At 35.4% G+C, this 19,089-nt stretch overlaps 1 protein-coding gene across 4 annotated transcripts in view; it reads right to left on the minus strand.

Moving 5' to 3' along the window:
• Positions 1-19,089, minus strand: part of LOC108034376 (uncharacterized) — a 65,839-nt gene that overhangs the window by 17,767 nt on the left and 28,983 nt on the right. For 2 of the 4 annotated variants that reach the window (XM_044094633.2, XM_050889721.1), the window contains 3 exons: positions 18,805-18,989; positions 12,254-12,449; positions 11,985-12,197 (listed from right to left, as the gene is read on the minus strand). In XM_044094633.2, the coding sequence (XP_043950568.1) occupies positions 11,985-12,197; positions 12,254-12,449; positions 18,805-18,989 (594 nt within the window). The remainder of the gene's footprint in view (positions 1-11,984; positions 12,198-12,253; positions 12,450-18,804; positions 18,990-19,089) is intronic. The other 2 variants (XM_044094634.2, XM_044094636.2) reach the window with 1 other exon arrangement.

The following is a 19,089-nucleotide window of genomic DNA, read 5'->3' on the forward strand; positions in this document are numbered from 1 at the left end:
CAGGTAGTTTATATATATGGACGTTGATGCACTTCGAACAGTACAAACAAGTGGCCCAACGACACCAAGCACGTGCTTGTTACGCGCGGGGCCCTTTTATCAATTTGGGCAAAAAATGCGACTTCGCGAGGATGATAAAACATAAAACAAATAGAGACGGGACACAAAAGAAAATAAAAGGCACAACTAAGAATTAAGCAAATGACTTAAAATATTAGATTTTATTACCGGGATAGATGTTGAAATGCAAATTAAATGATAAAGTTTATTATAGTTATTAAATAGAATGCGAAAGGGCTCGTGCAGACAAAAATTTGATGTACATCGTGCAAAATTTAGAGGATAATAATTTCGTGTTAGTCTAACAAAAACGTTGAATGTTAGGCGGTTTAAAAGATCTGCAGATCTGTACCAAGCATAGTTCTACGATGTACAAGTGTAGGTAAATTAAGCAATTGTAATCTACTCTCGTAGGAAGGTAGCCTTACGTTTTGATCCCAGTACAAACTACGCAGGGCAAATTAAAGCAATTGTTTTTGTACCGATTCAATACGGTCGATGTGCACTTGATATTGTGGACTCCAAAAATGGGCGGACAAAGGAGGTAAATAATAATTTGGTCGTATAAGGGTCATCAAATTCTTTTGACCGACGCTTTATAAGCCAAAGAACACTCATGGCTTTTTTAACAGTGGACATTATGTGGCAGTCAAACTTAAGATTATGGTCCAGAAGAACACCTTAATCGTTAACTGAATACATAGGGTCAAGTGTCGTATTTTTAAGAAAGTAACTGATACCCCCAAAAAATTCAAAACGTTGCATATAAGGCAGTTCAAATTTAAAAGATTGTACTCACACCATCCATGAAAACAATCAATATCCGACTGTAAGTCAAATCCCGACGCTATATCATTATATGATAAAAGAAAGCTTAACATCGTCAGCATACATTAGTACACGACAATGTGTTATGATTGAGGGAAGATCGTTAATAAACAAAGTAAACAGCAAAGGGCCCAAATGACTACCCTGGGGAACTCCAGATGTCACGTGGATCAATTTTGAAACAGCATTCTTGAATATAACCCTCTGAGTCCTACCATTCAAGTAACATGAAATCCAAGATAATAGATTACCAGGAAACCGAAGCTGATCTTATTTAAATAAAAGAAGTGAGTGGTTAACGGAGTCAAAGGCCTTACTAAAATCTGTATATACAATGTCAGTATGCATTTATTCCTTATACCCATTCATTACAGTATATGACAATTCAAGAAGGTTGGTGGTGGTCGATCTTCACTTAAAAAAACAATGCTGACACGGTGATATAAGCGAGGAACATAAATGTTGCAAATGAGAAGTGATAATACGTTCAAATGCTTTAGGAATTGGCGACAATTTAGAAATACCTCTGTAATTTTGGGTGCTTCGCACCTTTTTTATGGAGTGGAATAATAAAAGAGTCCTTCCAGATAGAAGGAAAAACTGATGATGAAATAGACAAATTAAAAAGTTTAAGAATCGGTTTATAAATGGTTGACGCACAAAACTTAAGCACACATCCAGGAAGTCCATCTGGACCGGGAGAACAAGTTGGAGTTGTTGTTGCTAAATCTCTTACGAGAGAGCTTTCGGTGATTACAGGGGAAAAAATACAATTTGCCCTATTTAAGGGATTAGGGTAGTTAGAATTTGACCAAGCTGTCGAACTATAAGTAGTTTGGAAAAACTCAGCAAATAAATCAGCAATTTTAGAATCCGTCGATGCCTCCATTGAGTTTAGACGTACCGATGAAGGCAATGCCGATGCCTTACACTTGCATTATATTTACATTAACAAAATTGTAAAACTGTTTCGGATCGTTTGAAAATTCAAATTTACATCGACTTAGATACAAAGAGTAGCAATGACTGTTAAGATCTGTTCTAGCCACAACATATTTCGAAAAATCTGCTGGTCTACCCGATTTTTTATACTTTTTAATAGTGTTAGGTTCAAGGTTTTTAAGTCTTTGAAGCGCATTCGTAAACCAAGGAGGCCTGTTTGGGTTTGAAAGAAACCCATCAGGTAAGCATTCATTAAAAAACGTATTTAAGACTGTATAGAATAGTTCAGTGGCACAGTTGTACAAGTCTGTCCAATTATAATGAGAAATCATATTGTTAAGTTTATTATAGTTTTCTCTCGTTTTAGTTGGAGAAACTGAAGGAGAGAGGGTATCAGAGCAGGGGAGGCAAATTGTCAGTTCCATAGTTGGATGATAACGGTCTTCAGGTACAACAAGAACGTCAATTCTACATACTGTGATTTCAGACGGGTCTGAAACAAGATGTAATTGTCTACCTAAGGAATTTTTTATAAAGCTTACTTGCTGTAACGATAATTCTAGAAGGCCATCCACAAAATCATGGACGGATAACGGCATAGCGACAAATGAGTCAGTAAGAGGAGACCAAGAAATATCAGGTAGATTAAAGTCACCTAAAACAATCAAAAGTTATCTGTTAGAAAGAAGGGATAAAACAGATTTTATTGCAGACAGATGGTGCTCATAAATTACTAGGTCAGAGCCAGGTGGAATATAAGAACATGTAACAAAAACAGATAAAGATCGCAAAGAAACTTTTACACTTAGAAATTCTATTTCATTGGGTATATGAATGAGAATTCTTTCAGATGTTAGGCTAGAGGTAACGGCAATCAGCACAATCAGAAAGTAGACAGTCCGGAGTGTACGATTCATCCACATCTTCCGCAGCCCTATGAATATTCTCTTCTAGCACGGTTAAACTACCTATATTCAATAGAGGAGTGATTGCATTTAAGGTTTGAGAATCATTCCAGGCTGCTGTTGGCTCAAAATTAGCTTTAAAATAAGAGGCAAAGAAATTTGCAGTTTCTGTATTTAAATTGGAAGATAAATTCCCTAGGAACATAGCAGATGGAACTGAAGAAGCACTTTTCTTTGAATTGATGAATCGCCAAAAAGAGTTGGGATTAGTGTCTATTCCAATCACCAGGATCCTGTGTAACTAAAAACCTTTTATAGAATTTATTTCGAAGATTTTTAAGCTTTTTTAAACCTTTCGTATACCATAGCAACTTAAACAAATTGTGGACCCTTTCTCGAGCATTGTTCTTAATGATGTTTAAAATAACAACTAAAAATGTGTCATAACACGACTCCAAACTGACATGTGATGAAACTGATTCCCAGTTAATGGCAGAGATCTCATTTCTGATGGCACAAAGGCTGGTTTCATTGAAAATAAATCTAATTGAATATTCAGCTGAAGGCGCAAAACTGTAAAAGTTTATACGTAGTAGCAATGGTCTATGATGGATAGCACAATTGCTTATAGGTGAACTACATTGGACTAAAGAAAAGTTAATATCAGCGCTAAGGAATACTAAGTCTAAAATTTTATGTAGGTTATTGAATATATTATTGACTTGTATTAAGCCCATACTGAAAATATCATCGATGAAAAGAATCTCGTGTGGTTGATGTATGTTGCTTGGCAGTGAAGAGTGATACTCCGGATCCTGAGACCAAACGAGGGATGATAGATTAAAGTCTCCAATCACACAGATATGTTGATGGTCCTGCAGATTATTGAAGATGTCGGTAATGCTTTCCAAATGAGCCTTGTAAAGTTTATATGAATCATTCGGTGGTATGTATGACACCACAATTTGCAGTGACTCCGATTCTCCAATTATCGACACTGCAACTTGATCAAGAAGGGTATCTTCAATGAGAAGTCTAATTGACACGCAGCGCAAATTGCAGCGAACAGCAACAATTTCACCACCTCCTCTAGCACAGTGGGTTTTCGTGCTATCTCTGTCTTTGCGGAACACATGGTACAAATTGGAGTCGAAGAATTCATTTTAGTAAAAGTTTATGTTGAGCAAGTTTCAACTAAAACTATAACATCAAACTCGCATTGCGATGTGGCAAGGTATACTTGCTCCGCCTTTGTCCGCATTCCGGAGATGTTTTGAAAATAAATTTTTAGTGGGGCCGTACTCACAATAGCTCGATCAACAATTTCCGGATTCGCATTTAAGCCATCATGGTCCAATGCCCTAGGAAGTATTTGTTCATGCGTTCAGAATGTTGTAGGCCCGCAGATCGCTTTCAGTAATGTAATGTTTTTAATATGAATTTTATCATGCAGACTAGGATCGATACATTCCCTAAGTTTGCAAGATAATTTTAGTAAAGAGCAACTAGTTCTTAAGAGCGATGGCAATGTCGCCGTTAACAGAGCATATCTATCCAAGTTGGGGACAGATGGACAAATTTGTTGTTTATGCAGCCATCGGGAAGAGCCACACAAGGCAGTCTCATGAGAAATTCAAGCAATTTCGTAGCGTCAGAGAGGAGCGCGGTAATAAGGAAATGATACTGTGATCACGAGTATCACTCAGAGCAAATTTTGAAAGCTCCAGCCGTTGGGTTTTTGTGAGCATAAGACGAACGTAACACAATTCAGACAACGACAACTCCAGCTGACGTTGTTGTTGGTTCAATTGTGATAAGCGCACAACTCCGACGAGCGCGCTTAGAGCAGGAATCTTGATGAAGTATGATAAGAGCAGCTCTCCAAAGAGCGTTTGACGATCGTCGTCCGAAACAGACAACGACAGCTCAAGCTGATGTTGTTGTTGCTTTGACAGTGATGCATGCACATCCCCAGAGAGCGCGCTTAGAGGGAGATGAGTGATTAAATATGATGAGAGCGCCTCATCGATCAACGTTTGACGAATGTCACGGAAAACAGACAACGACAACTCCAGCTGACGTTGTTGTTTGTTTGACGGTGATGAGTGCACAACTCCGAAGAGCGCGCTTAGAGCGGGAATCTTGATGAAATATGATGAGAGCAGCTCTCCAGAGAGCGTTTGACAAACGTCGCGCGAAATAGGCAACGACAAATCCAGCTGATGCCGATGTTGCGTTGATTGTGATAAGTGCACATCTCCAAAGAGAGCGCTTTGACCGGAAATCTTAACGGAATCTGGTGACAACGCCTCTCCAGTGAGCGTTTGATGAACGTTAGACAAACCAGGAAAGGAAAAATCCAGCTGATAATGTTTTTGATTTGTGAGTAACGGGCGCCCAATACTTAAGAGTGCACTGGGAGCGGCGTATGAGAGAGTAATGGTAGCAGTTAGCGATATCGAAACCAGCGGACGTTGACATTGCGAATAAGTAGCATGAAGATAAGGAAGAGGATCATAAAAATTTGCGGTAGTCAAATCGACACCAGAGGCGCCGATTATTGGGGGTTTTTTGATTCCGATGTATGATGATTGTGCAAATCCAGAACGTTCCCATCAACAATCGGCCTATCCCTGTGGATGAATCGACTGATCTTGATTGGATTGGGCCAGAACGCATCACTAAACTCAGTCTGAAAGTGCTGCTCAGGTATTCCTATTTTAAAATTGACGAATTCCAGTGTAGCAACATCTACACCATTTTTGACTAAAGGCTTGCAAATTATGGTGGCGGTATCCACACCTAGCTTATTTGCAACATATTCACACACAGAATCAGATTTTACGTGCGCTCTGAATCTACCAATATGAAGGAATTTATCGGCACAACTTCGAGAAGTTCACAATTAGGAGCTTGACCAACTATTTGCCTCTTGTTCCTGTTATTCTTTGCATGGTTCCTGGCGACAGTAGAAACTGGTGCGAGGGGTATCAGGCCTGCATGGTTGGCTTGACAACCAATTGAAGAAGGTGGAGGCAAAGGTTTCACCATTTTTTTACGCTGACTGACATTGCTATTGTCAGTGGTAGAATTGGGAAGACTTCAGAAACTTTGAATTTAAATCCATGTATAGACTCTTCAGGTCATGAAGTTCTTCCATTACTTCATCGATTTTGGAGTATGAATCATTACTCACAACACAGCGATCACACTGCCAGAGTAGATTCGGCATATTTGTTAATAATCTAATAGCATCCTCCGGGAGACAAACACATGCAGTGTGAAAAGTACGACGACAAAGCGATGAGCAACGAACCACCTCAAAGCCGCGAAGCTGCGCTGCTGTAACTTCAGCATTGCACTCGGAGCACGAATAAGAATTCATAGCGAAAAGAAAACACGTCTGACTACAACGAATGCTAATCAGAGACTGTTCAACTGCAATATCTTCGGATGGGAATTTTTCACGTATAAATTCCAGAACATCCTCAGATGTGGTATCTGAATCTAGAAACAAATAATTGCTTCCGATGTGGAACAACTGACTGAACAACCTATAGATACGATCGGCACCGATTTCTTTGACTTAGCCAGTACAGAAGCTTTTAGTCCGGAAACATGGACTTCACTCGAGCTAGCTGTATCCATACGCACAGTTGGTTCGCTTACCCCTGTGTCGACTGGAAGTGCTGCTACCAAGTTCGGATTTGGGTTGGAATCCATGGTGGTATTAACGGCGGTTAAGCTGGCTTTTCTGCGTTTAGGCGACTCGGTTAATAATTTTTTTATTATTAACCTGGGCACAGACGGTATTGAACCCCTCATTGAGTTGCCTAAAAGCACCCGAGATATTCAACAGGCTGTCTTGAGTCTGCTTCATAAAGCCGCTCATCTCAACCACCATTTCCTTGCAGGAACCACAAGACCACATAAGACCAGAGTTAAGATCAATAAAATCTTTTACTTTGCCGGTGAATCCTGCACATTTGAAGTGCATCATCGAACCGCAGAGCCAGCAAAAAATAAAGGCGTTTTTTGTTGAAGACGCAAGTGTGCAGTTTTTCTTGGAACACACAAGGGCCATTATAAGACAAACAATGAAAAAATAAATAAAATATAAAAAATACCTCAAAATAAATTTGGAACTGGGATCAAATTCTAATTCTATGTAAAGGAACACGGGGAAAAAATAAACTTAAAACTAGATATAAAAAACAAGGAGTTAAAGAAAATTACCTAACAAAATAATAATCGACAATAGATTAGATTAGATTTTACAACCTATAATCAGAAATAATTTATTATACAAGTCACGAGTACCTTTTATTCAAGAACAATAAAGGCGTACGATTCATACGCACATTTATTCCACGTAACTAACTTAAGTTTTTATAGAGAAAGAATAAAACTGAAATGAGAATATAACAAGAAAGAAAGTAAACTTCTGCAAGTCGAAGTTTGTATACCCTTGTAGTTATAAGAAATAATCAACTTTAGTAACACCATGTGAAATTTTTAAAGATTGTTGTAAAAAAAAAAGTACTTTTTTTCAGACCATTTCATTCATAATTAATTTAAAAATGTTAATTCCAAACTTAGAAGTTTATAGGTTTAAAAACACCAAAGATATATATTTCATATTTTCCGACTAATTTTCGGATCCTTATTATGGCATAGTCGTCTAATTTTTATAAAATGTAATTCCAAAATCAGAACTAAATAAAAAATGTTATTTCCAAGCTTAGAAGGTTTTATGTTAAAAAACATATTATTATATTATTCATATTATTTTTTCACTAATTTTCCGATTATTGCTATCGCAGCTATAGTTAAAAAGTAAGCTATAGTTGTAAGTTAAAAATACCAAAAATATTTTTCCCGATAGTTCCTATGGGAACTATAAGATATAGTTGTCCGATCCGGCTGGTTCCGACTTATATACTACCTGCAATAGAAATAAGTCTTTTGGGAAAGTTTCAGCCCGATATCTTTAAAACTAAGAGACTAGTTTGCGTAGAAACGGACATTCAGACGGACATGGCTAGATCGACTCGTCTAGTGACGCTGATTAAGAATATATATACTTTATGGGGTCGGAAACGTCTCCTTCACTGCGTTGCAAACTTCTGACTGGAATCATTATACCCTCTGCAAGGGTATAAAAAGGAATACTGAACAAAGGTCACAATGGTAAATTAAATATGACACAGAAGTAATTGAATTAATTTATCACAGTTAACATCAACTAGATCAAAAAGAAGCATAAATGAGTTAGGCACTGTGTGTAAATGGTTAGCTGGAACTCCATCATGATGATTTTATTAAAATTCAGAATACAATAATCAACTTATTATCAATTCTAAATTTTTCAAAGGAATAGAATATCTTTCTGAAGATTTAAAAAATGTTTTTATTGAAAAAGATTTACCACTGCAAATTTTATTTGACACACAAAATTTATTTGACACAATCACACTAGCAAAAATTGACGTTTTCAATACAAAACATTAAACAATAATGACATCATGGAAATATTGAAACATGAACAGAACCCATTTATTATTGCTGACTTAATGGACATCTCTGTTTTTAAAATGTCACTGCATTAAGAACTTATAATAATTTATATAAAATACCCAATAAAAATTAACAGATGCGAAATATATCACGATAGAGCGGTCTCCCGAATCGATGGGAAACTAGTATTAAGCAATCAAGTCTCAAAATGCTCAAATATGTTTTAAGAAAAGTATAACTTTAAGAACGAACTTTTAAATAATAATTGCACTTTAATTAAGGAAAAACTTGTTTTACCCGCTTAGCCAATGGTGACTTCCACTTGTAAAAAATAAGAAATAAAATTTAAAAATAAACATTATACAATAAGGTGCCATTCTTAAAAATGGTAAAAATATTGCTAACAACACCCACTTAAACGATTAATTTTTAGTAACATTTAATGGTACAATCGAAATTAATAATATTTTATATACCACTTCAAAAATTATGAAATATCCGATTACATATTGTCAAATAACTCAGAACTTTCTTTAGATAATATAAACATTCAAAATCCTTTCATTAAAATGATGTTTACATTTACCTTTATATTATTAATTTTAGTTATTAAATTTTTTTTTTTTACTTTTTATAAAATACAAAAATGCTACAGATTTAGGAGATCAATTAAATGAATTTCAAATTGGATTGGGCCGTTAACCCGTGAAACTAGACCGCATATGGCTTTTATTACCAATATTTTCAAGCTCAGCATTTGCCTTTGGCCTCGAGGTCCGAACTTGGTTCCCCTTCTAAGTTAAACAAATCAAAACTAAAGTAAACATCAGCTTCCGTCCGAAGACAAATCAATTGCGCCCTTTGAATCTGTGCATTTGCCTTTGTCTTTGCTTTTGGCTTTGAAGTCCCATCTTTGTTCCCATTTAAGTTAAACAAATCAAAATTAAAATAAACATCAGCTTCCCTTCAAAGCCACCAACCAACGGTTTCATATAAAGCTTTTAATTTAAACATAAATTAAAGTTAAAAAAGAATCAGATTAAGAAATAAAGAAGTCAGTCCTATTTTGTCCGAGACTGCGATCGGTTCGCAAGTATTAGAAGTGTCTTGTGTTAATTGTGTATTAAGAATAAAGGTTTAACACTCTAGTTTTAAAAATAAGAAATACAATAACGTTGCGTGGCTACAACCCACTCACAGTCCTAGTTATTACCCCGTGACCCAATAAGAATTCCGAAATGTAAATTTGTATATTAAGTTTTTGATAGTGACAATCGCTAAACGAATTCACATTGTTCTTAGATATAATCTTTTCAATACAATAAAAACTATTCTTGGTCCAGTTACAAGTAGGTCCGGCTACCATTATTCGATAGAAATTTTGTTTTCTCGACTCCTATTGCGGAGATTACATCTTCCGTCATTTTTCTAGTTTAGATAAATTTGAAAAAAAAAGTCGAAAACTTACATTTTCTTCTGAGACCATTTTATCTGGTTTTAAATTTTACCTAACCCCACAGTTTAAGATAGAACTTAAGAGCCTAGCTTCCCATGCATACTGGTACATAAGTCTTTATGTGTTAGACGGTTAAAATTTTTAGAATCCTAGCCCTAGTTTTTACCGAGTCTACGAAAAAGATAAAATTTTTGTAGAGTTTTAAATAATGTAAGAACTGTGAGGAGTTATCTTCGCACAAATAAAAGCGAAAATTAACTGTACGGAGGACTGCCAGTTGCTGAATACGCAGAACATTCGCTTTGTAAAAACACGGAAAATATAGTTTGGAGAATGTAGTAACTTAGACTGTGGAGAATACGAGAAAAGAGAGTCTGGAAAGTACTAGAAAAGAGAGTAAGTAGAGTGATAGTTTGGAGAGTACGAAGCAAGAGAGTTTGTAGAGAAGAAGCGGAGAGACGACAGAGAGACAAACAGTCTGAGGAGAAAAAGGGTGAGAGACGCGAGAGCGCCTGCGTGCTGTGAGCCAATGAATAAAAGTAGATCGCCGCGCAAGGTCGAATAGTAAAGCCGCGGTCTTTGTAGAGAAGTTCTGGATAGACACAGGTAATATGAGTTCCCAATGGCAAATACACAGCTAATTTTAGTAAAAACTCGGTCGACTGCTACAAGGACTGCTCTAGATACATCAAGCGGTTGCCCGAATAATTGAGTATGAATTGTGTGGACGTGTCTTGTCGACCGTAACGTGAATTAACTAATTTTTGCGCCCGAAAGCGCGGATGTAGTCCAATCTGGACGTCCAATTTTCGATGACTTTTCCCAACATTTGCGGCCGTATATCGGCAATAACACGGCGAATGTTGTCCTCCAAATGGTCAAGCGTTTGTGGCTTATCCGCATAGACCAATGACTTTACATAGCCCAACAGAAAGTAGTCTAGCGGTGTTAAATCACAAGATCTTGGAGGTCCAAAACGTGAAATTAGGTGGTCACCAAACGTGTCTTTCAATAAATCGGACTACATTCCGTGGCGGTCATATGCCAGAAATCATATATAAAATGTAATGCCAGAAGATTATCTTTCAAATAGAAAAAATTCATGTCAATCGAATAATCCATCGTTGTTTTATTGCAACTTAAAGTTCTATAGCTCTAAAAAAAAACACCCGTTATATGCAACGTTCACCGAGAAGCCAGGTCATGGCATTGAAGTGAAACCCTCAGAAGTGAAACACCGAATATAAGGCCTTTGTTTTGACAACATGCATCAGAAAGAACTATTGAAGGGAGCAAGCCGGGAAAGCAAGGTTTACCCAGATAAACGGTGCCCACAATAAAAATACAGCGGAAGCTCTATCCAGCCTGACTACGCCAAAATCGGGAACCAAGTCTTGGAAATGTTGATGATATGGGCAGACGAATACGAAGAGTTGGTCAAGAACCCAGAGACGTTCGCAACTTAATAAAACCAAAGTCGCAAATGGAGCGCAAGTCACACCACCCAACGGTCACAAGATTTCCCACCATAGCAACCAATCAAGCTCAAACCCACATATCCGAGCCGAAACTGAGCAAGAGGTTGTCGAAATTACCGATTGCTGTTGCCAAAGAGCGGGAAATGGTCAGCGATCATAGCCTCAGTGAGGCGAGCAACGGTCACAAGGTGTTACCTCTTCAATCTAACTGGCAAGCTAATTGAATAGGAGCAGCAGGCTTCCGGTGAAGATCGGGGAAAATTCAAGACCACACGACTGGGAATATAAGCTCGCGGATATTACCAGAGTTAGTAGACTCGTGGGTGCTGGGATAGAATGTCCTCATACCTGCTAGAAAAAAACACAGCTGATGGCAGGAGAAAAAGTTGTCAGTAGCAATAGTCAAAGAACATCGGTTTCCTAAGAAGGGTGGAAGAATTACTTAGGCAGATCTGAAAGTTTTCCGTACGATGAGCTGAATATCAAATGTGGCCGCGTTAATTTAAAATGAAGGAGAACAAACCTTTGAACCAAAATACTACCCATACCCACTACTAGCCAATGCGAGAACGGACGAACTCCTACAGAGGTTTTATCGAGCTCTGAAGAAAATGGTTGTTCGTGCAAACTAAAGAACCATTCTAACATCTTGAACCCAGCGTTGATCTCATTTGTTAAGAAATATTGTTCTGTCCTTTTGTCCTTCTAGACTAGACCACGTTTTTAAAGAAAAAACAATTAAAATGCGCATCCACAACCCAAAATAATAATTGGATATAGTCTAAGAATAATTCTTACCTTCATCAACTAGAACTACTTCCACAATTGCGTTGAGTGGAATATCAATCTTATGAGTGCACATGCAGTTTGGTCCACAGTCCGCGGGACGATTGTCTCCGTTGCAAAATTGTTCTGGGTTTATATCATTATATTGAGATGTCAGTGGCGCTGGTGCCGATAGGTATGAAATCTCATCGATAAGTGAAATTACATGGTCTCCGGTGGGTGCCACTAAAATATTATCATTAACGAATTTAGTTAAATAAAAACTTTATATTTGTACATACCCAAAAATCTGTTATATGTGTTCGGTTGGAAAAGATCTTCAGCTCGGTATACAAAAAAGCGAAACGGTAGAAAAATCTTTACGTCTGGCTTCTCTGCCAATATGCCACGATCAATCTCAAGAGCGTTTTTAAGTTGGCTTACGCATATGGCATCGTTTCGTTGCCGGTTGCATTGAGCGTCCAAGGGATTCATAACCTTTTTTAATATTTGGTTACGATTTTGCACGTCGTAAAACAATACATTATTTTGTGTTTTTTATGTACACGTTTGGTAATTAAAGTTTAAATGGTTTTCGGTGATAATGTACATATTAAAAATTAAAAAATATAGAGAAATATACATTATTTTTTTTGAGGTTTTTACAAAAGGTATTTTGTAGAATTTAAAGAAATATTTTTATATACAAAAATACAAACAACGCTGTTGCCCTTTAAAATTATTGTATTTACAACAAATTAGGTTTAAAAACTCAACACCATTCAATTTAGGTACATACATATAATACTGGAAATTTCTAAATACAATTATAACATGGTTGAGTTTTCAAGTAGCTTATTGTATTTCACCCAATATAATTCAAATTCAGTAATTTTTTGTGATACTTAACCTTGCACTTTCGAACTTTATGAATAATAAATTTAAAATGTTGAATTCAGCATCTTTTTATGGGATTTTATCATTTGGGGATTTAGGAATCAATCTTTGTGTATGTATCTTAATGAATTTACCTAACTACTTTACTTTACTATCCACACAGAAAGAGTCTTCCACAAGAAGCACACATGTTAGAAAGAGTTGGGACCGCACATGCAAAATTATTTACTTTTGCAATGTTTTTATGTTGTACTTTCTCCGAGTATTAATAAATTTTGAACTTAGGGTTTTGGTTTTGTTTGAGAAAGAAATGCATTTGGACTTCAATGGTCCGGTTTTAAGGAAATTTTTTTTGATACAGACCAACGATCATTTATTTCTTTTCTTTAACATTTTTACCCTTGCAAAGGGGAGTTATTATATCGGGTAGAAACTTGCAACGCAATGAAGGAAACTTTTCCGACATAAAAAGGTATATAAATTATTAAATTAATATTATGTCCATCTGTCCGTTTCTACGCAAAATTATTAAATTAAGATTATGTCCATCTGTCCGCTTCTACGCAAGTTAGTCTCAGTTTATATACTATCAGAATGAAGCCTTACCCAAAGCCGTACTTATTGCACGTGTTATATTCATAAGTTCGAACGAGCCGGCTCTTATATTTTAAATTTTTTAAATTTAAATCCTTAAAAAAATATAAATTTATTTATATTAAAATATTATAACTTAATTTTTTCCCGATAATTCCTGTAGGAGCTATAAGATATAGTTGTCCGATCCGGCTGGTTCCGACTTATATACTACCTGCAATAGAAAAAAGACTTTTGGGAAAGTTTCAGCCCGATAGCTTTAAAACTGGGAGACAAGTTTGCGTAGAAACGGACGGACAGACGGGCATGGCTAGATCGTCTCGTCTAGTGATGCTGATCAAGAATATATATACTTTGTGGGGTCGGAAACGTCTCCTTCACTGCTTTGCAAACTTCTGACTGAATTCAATACAGGGTATAAAAAATGTAAGAATAATTTTCACTTCTTTGTTTTTTAACATACCAACTTCCACTCTTGGGAATATCTTTTCAAATTTCAAAACTTGAAAGAATAAAACATTTTCAAAGCTTTTCGAGTTGTAGCTTATAATAAACTCAATCTAGGCTATTCATCTATTTGTGCAAAGGGTGACATTAAAGTTCTGAATAAAACAGATATCACGTTATTTTATTAAGCGCAACTCAAAGTACAATTAAAAGCAAGGAGCCCCAAAAAAATGTTCAAAAGATAATATTTTTTACTTCTATTTTTAGATTTAGGTGTTCAATTCCACCAAGAACTGCCATCATCTTTTTTGCAGCATTTTCAAATCTTATTTTGAAAATAAGTGTTATTTTTGGAAAAAAAATGAAATAAAAAAGAATGAAATACTTTTTTTTAACATCATTGAAGTCAGCAACAATCCTTAAAAATTTTACATTGTGTTGCAAAAGTTGATTATATCCTATAACTGCAAGGGTATACAAAATTCGATAAGCCGTAGTTAACTTCCTTTCTTGTTGCTGCTTGAATTTGAACATCATGATTAGTAAGAATTCTATCAGTGATCAGGTATCATGTGGTTCTGCAGAACGCAGTCAATAGTTATATCCGTTACTAGTAGAGTAAAAAGGTATGCTAGACTCATCGAAAAGTATGTAGTAGGTAGAAGGAAACGTTTTCGTTTGTTTGTTTCAGCTGGGTAACACAACCACAATTTGCGCAAAAAGCAGTGTGTGCAGTTTTTATGCTGAAAAACAATATACTAGTGTATTTGTGTCATCATTGTCCTAAAAAAGTTTGACACGCCCACAAACGGTCAAAACGATTAAATCTGTCTGCCGCCGAAATACTATATATTTATAGCGGGTAAGTAGCGCAAATATCGCCTATGCTTATACCTCCAATATATCTCAATTTACTTATTGCACCCTTAAGCTGAGTAACAGGTATCTGATAGTCGACGCACTCGACTATCCTTGACATTCCTTGTTATACCCTTGCAGAGGGTATAATAATTTTCGTTTCCGTCGTTTCCGTTTCCTATAAAGTATATATATTCTTGATCAGTGTCACAAGTCGAGTCGATCTAGCCATGTCCGTCTGTCCGGTCGTCTGTCCGTCCGTTTCTACGCAAGCTAGTCTCTCAGTTTTAAAGATATCGGGCTGAAACTTTCCCAAAAGTCTTCATGTCCGGATCGGACAACTATATCTTATAGCTCCCATAGGAACTATCAGGGGAAAAATGTAAAAAAAAAATTATATCTTTCGTGTTTTTTAACATATACCTTTCTAAGCTTGGATATAACATTTTTGAATTAGTTCTGAATTTCGAATTAAATTTTATCAAAATCGGACGAATATATTATATAGCTCCCATTGGAACTATCGGAAAATTAGTGGTAAAATAATATTGAAAAACTATATCTTCCGTGTTTTTTAACTTATAACCTCCTACGCTTGCAAATAACATTTTTTATTTGGTTTTGAATTTCGAGCTAAATTTTATCAAAAGTCGGAAGACTATATCATATAGCTGCCATAGGAACGATCGGAAAATTAATAGGAAAACATGAAATAAAAATTATATCTTTGTTTTTCTTTTTAACATATATCCTTATAAGCTTGAAAATAACATTTTTTAATTAGTTCTGAATTTCGAATTAAATTTTATTAAAATCGGACGACTATATTATATAGCTGTCATAGGAACGATCGGATAATTGGTGGGAAATAATGTGAAACAAATTATAGCTTTTGACATATTATATCTAATAATATTGGGAATATAAATTTTTATATTTTTAAGAATTTCGAATTCAATTTAATAACATTATTAATTATTTTTACTATATACTATATACTATACTATAACTCAACAAAAACGTAACGTATAAAAACATTTTATATTTCATTGTGGAGACCAACTTTCTTACAGTTTTTTTAACAAAAAAACAATGTTTAAAATTACATTAACATAAGGTATTTCTTCAAAAAAACAAAAAAAGTCAATATTTTACGCACAAAAATTATTCGAACACTTCATTGATATACCAAAAAAAACATATTAGTTTTTGTTAGGGTGGTCTTAGTACTTGGTTGGTCCTCCCTTAGCATCTATAACAGCTTGTAACGACCCATTCTTTTGACCAAGTTTTCGGTCTCATTCGCGCCAATTTGGTCCCATTCAGTCATCAATGCCGTTTTTAAGTACTTCTTCGACGAAATTACATGCTTCCTTATTCTTTTCTCCAAAATATCCCACACATGTTTTATCGGATTTAAATCCGGTGACTGGGGTGGTGTTTTTAGCTGTTTACAGTGATATACCAGCCACTCTTGCACCAAATATGACGAATGTTTCGAGTCATTGTCTTGCTGGAACAAGAATGAATTCGGATTGAGACCAAGTTTTAATGACCTGGGGATCAAATTTTGGCTTAAAATGTCCTTGTACATATTTTTGTTCATTTTTTCATCAATGAAGACCATTTGACCGATTCCACCTGCAGCTACACACCACCAAACCATTACATTGCCACCATGCTTAATAGTTGAAATCAAGTTCTTCTCTTTCAAGGCTTCATTTGGTTTCCTCCATACTTTCGAAGGGTCGTCGTGTCCGAAAATGTTAATTTTCGATTCGTCACTAAAAATAACGTTCTCCCAAACGAATCCGGCTGTAATGTAATGTAATCCGGCCTTGTGCAGGCAGTTTCGGATGGTTTGAGCGCAAACTTTTTTTTGCGTAGCTTCCTCTACATTCTTCCGAATTATTGTAGATGTTGTTCTTGGATTTTGCAAGACTGTAGACACAATTTTTCGTTCCTCGCGTGGTGTTAGAATCTTGGGCCTTCCAAAATTCCCATGATTTGCAAGTCATTCTCCAGTATTTAGGTATTTTTTGATCACACTATGTATTGTGGAAGGTGATTTGCCAATAATTCTACCGATAACTTTTATTTTCCAAATGTAATTTTAATATAAATATTCGCAAATCTAGCGATAAATCTTTACCTCTGCCCATTTTGTCTAATCTTATCAAGAGACGCACCGAAATTAACCGAAAATCAACTAATTCCAAGAAAAGTACCAAACAGAGACGGCGATTACCGTTGCATTCAAAAATATAAGTCGAAAAATAAGAAATGTCCGAATAATTTTTGTGCGGAATTTTGAGCAGTTTTTTCGCTTTCCTTTCCATATTTTCGTGTGTAATACAAAAAAAAAATTATTTAATATAAATGTATTAAGAAAATAACTGTTTCCATGATACGTTGAAAAAAAGTTGCTAAAATTACGAATGTTTAAACTTGCTCATAGAGAGTATCCGAATAAATGTTGTGCTGACTGTATGTATACGTATACATTTCTTATACGCTTGCAAACAGTTGCGTAGAACCGCTATTGCAATTTAAACGATATTCTTTTTCACGTAAAAATAGCTTAAGCAAACAGAGCTTCAGTGTTCCCTGATCATGGTTTTTCCCCCTACATTTACGGGGTTTTTGACGTTCCAGGGGAAATTTTAGGGGGATAGTTTAGGGTTTTTTTCGAAAGTGTATTACCCAAATGTCTTGAAAAAAACACAAGAATATGTGATATGTGAAAAATTGCCACGCATAAAAGCCACCTAAATATGGCAAAAATATCAAAAAATTCTGCTCACGAGTACAAGTGTTACCAGCTGATGCTGGCGGTTTCTTTAGGTTTTCTAACTGTGATTACCCAAAAATGTTGTTCCTGGTTATTAAGCGAATAATATTAACCTTACCATACAAATGCAATAGATTTGAACCATCCCCTCAAATGTATAAGCTATTCAATAGCGTGGACGCATACAAGACCTACATATTTCTCAAATGCAGTTCCTAAAATTCGATCTCGTTTTGTAGTATATAAGTATAAAGAATATTCATACTTTCAACATTTCTACAACGTTGTATTGAGATATTTCTTCTTTTATTGTATAAGTTCGAAATTAACTGATTTTTTGACATTGAGGGGAAAACTGGATTTTTAAAGGGGAAATATCTCCGGTTTGACATTTTTTAGGAGGAATTGTAAATTTTCATCTCGCAACACTGCACAGCTTATTGGTTTATGGACTGTATCCAAAGGAAGAATACGATTGAATACAAATGCAAACTTAATTAAATTTAAACGCTAGCATATAGAATGGTTTCATCGGGTAATGATTTCTTTATTGCTATTGCAATAATTCAATAATTTATACCACAACGATTTTCACATATGTATGTATTATAACCGTTTTGAAGTATTTTGTAACACCTTCATTGCAAACGATTCTTTGCCTATAAACTTTTTTCTTAAAAATGTAATCAAATCTTGTATTATGGGTTTCTTAAAATAAGTATTTGTATTTTGTATTGTTAACAAACAATAATACATATTAAAACAAGTACATAAGCGTGAGATTGCTTGGCACTGCTCGAAACAATAATGTTGTTTATGGTATATGCTTTCGCAGTAGTAGTAATCTGGCTGGCATTTAATATTATTTGGGTTAATATAAAACTAATGGAATAATCATTTTATTTTAACCGAAACAGGTTAAGAAATATATGTTCTGGTTTATTCATGGAATATCAAAAAAAAATTGAACCGGATTAGGACGGTTGAGACCCGAGTTTAAATTGTATTACACTCGTATTACACTCCCCCCAAAATCAATTTAAAAAATCCATTTAAAGTTTTTGAATTTTTAAGCCAGAATAAAGTAAGTTTTACGCACAATACTACCTATCCTAAAAAAATATAATATTAATATAATTAATTTAATAAACTAATTATAAAATCTTTAAACACCTATTTTGGCGATATATTTTGTTTGACAAGTTTTGAAAAAGGATTTAGAAATTTATTTGCTTATGGAGTCCAAAAAAAAATACTAATACTTACCACACCTTGCGGAATTCCAACGTCATATGTTGGCGGCGAAGAGACTGGCTGATAAGGTCCACGGGCGTACCGCAGGATAGCCAGTTGCTGTGCGCGGCGAATACCACACTCCCCAAGTCCTCGTAGCTGTATCCAATAAGCTCCAACAGGTTGATCCGCAGTTATTACGAAATCGTAGCGCTCACCTACAATGTAAGTTATTTAAGTAGTTTAAAAAAAGATGGTAATGATTTGATTGATTTAAGCTTGACTAACTATTGACTTATCTATTGACGTTTAAAAAAT

The sequence above is a fragment of the Drosophila biarmipes genome, unplaced genomic scaffold (assembly GCF_025231255.1).
Source record: "Drosophila biarmipes strain raj3 unplaced genomic scaffold, RU_DBia_V1.1 ptg000005l, whole genome shotgun sequence".
Classification (NCBI taxonomy): Eukaryota; Metazoa; Arthropoda; class Insecta; order Diptera; family Drosophilidae; genus Drosophila; species Drosophila biarmipes.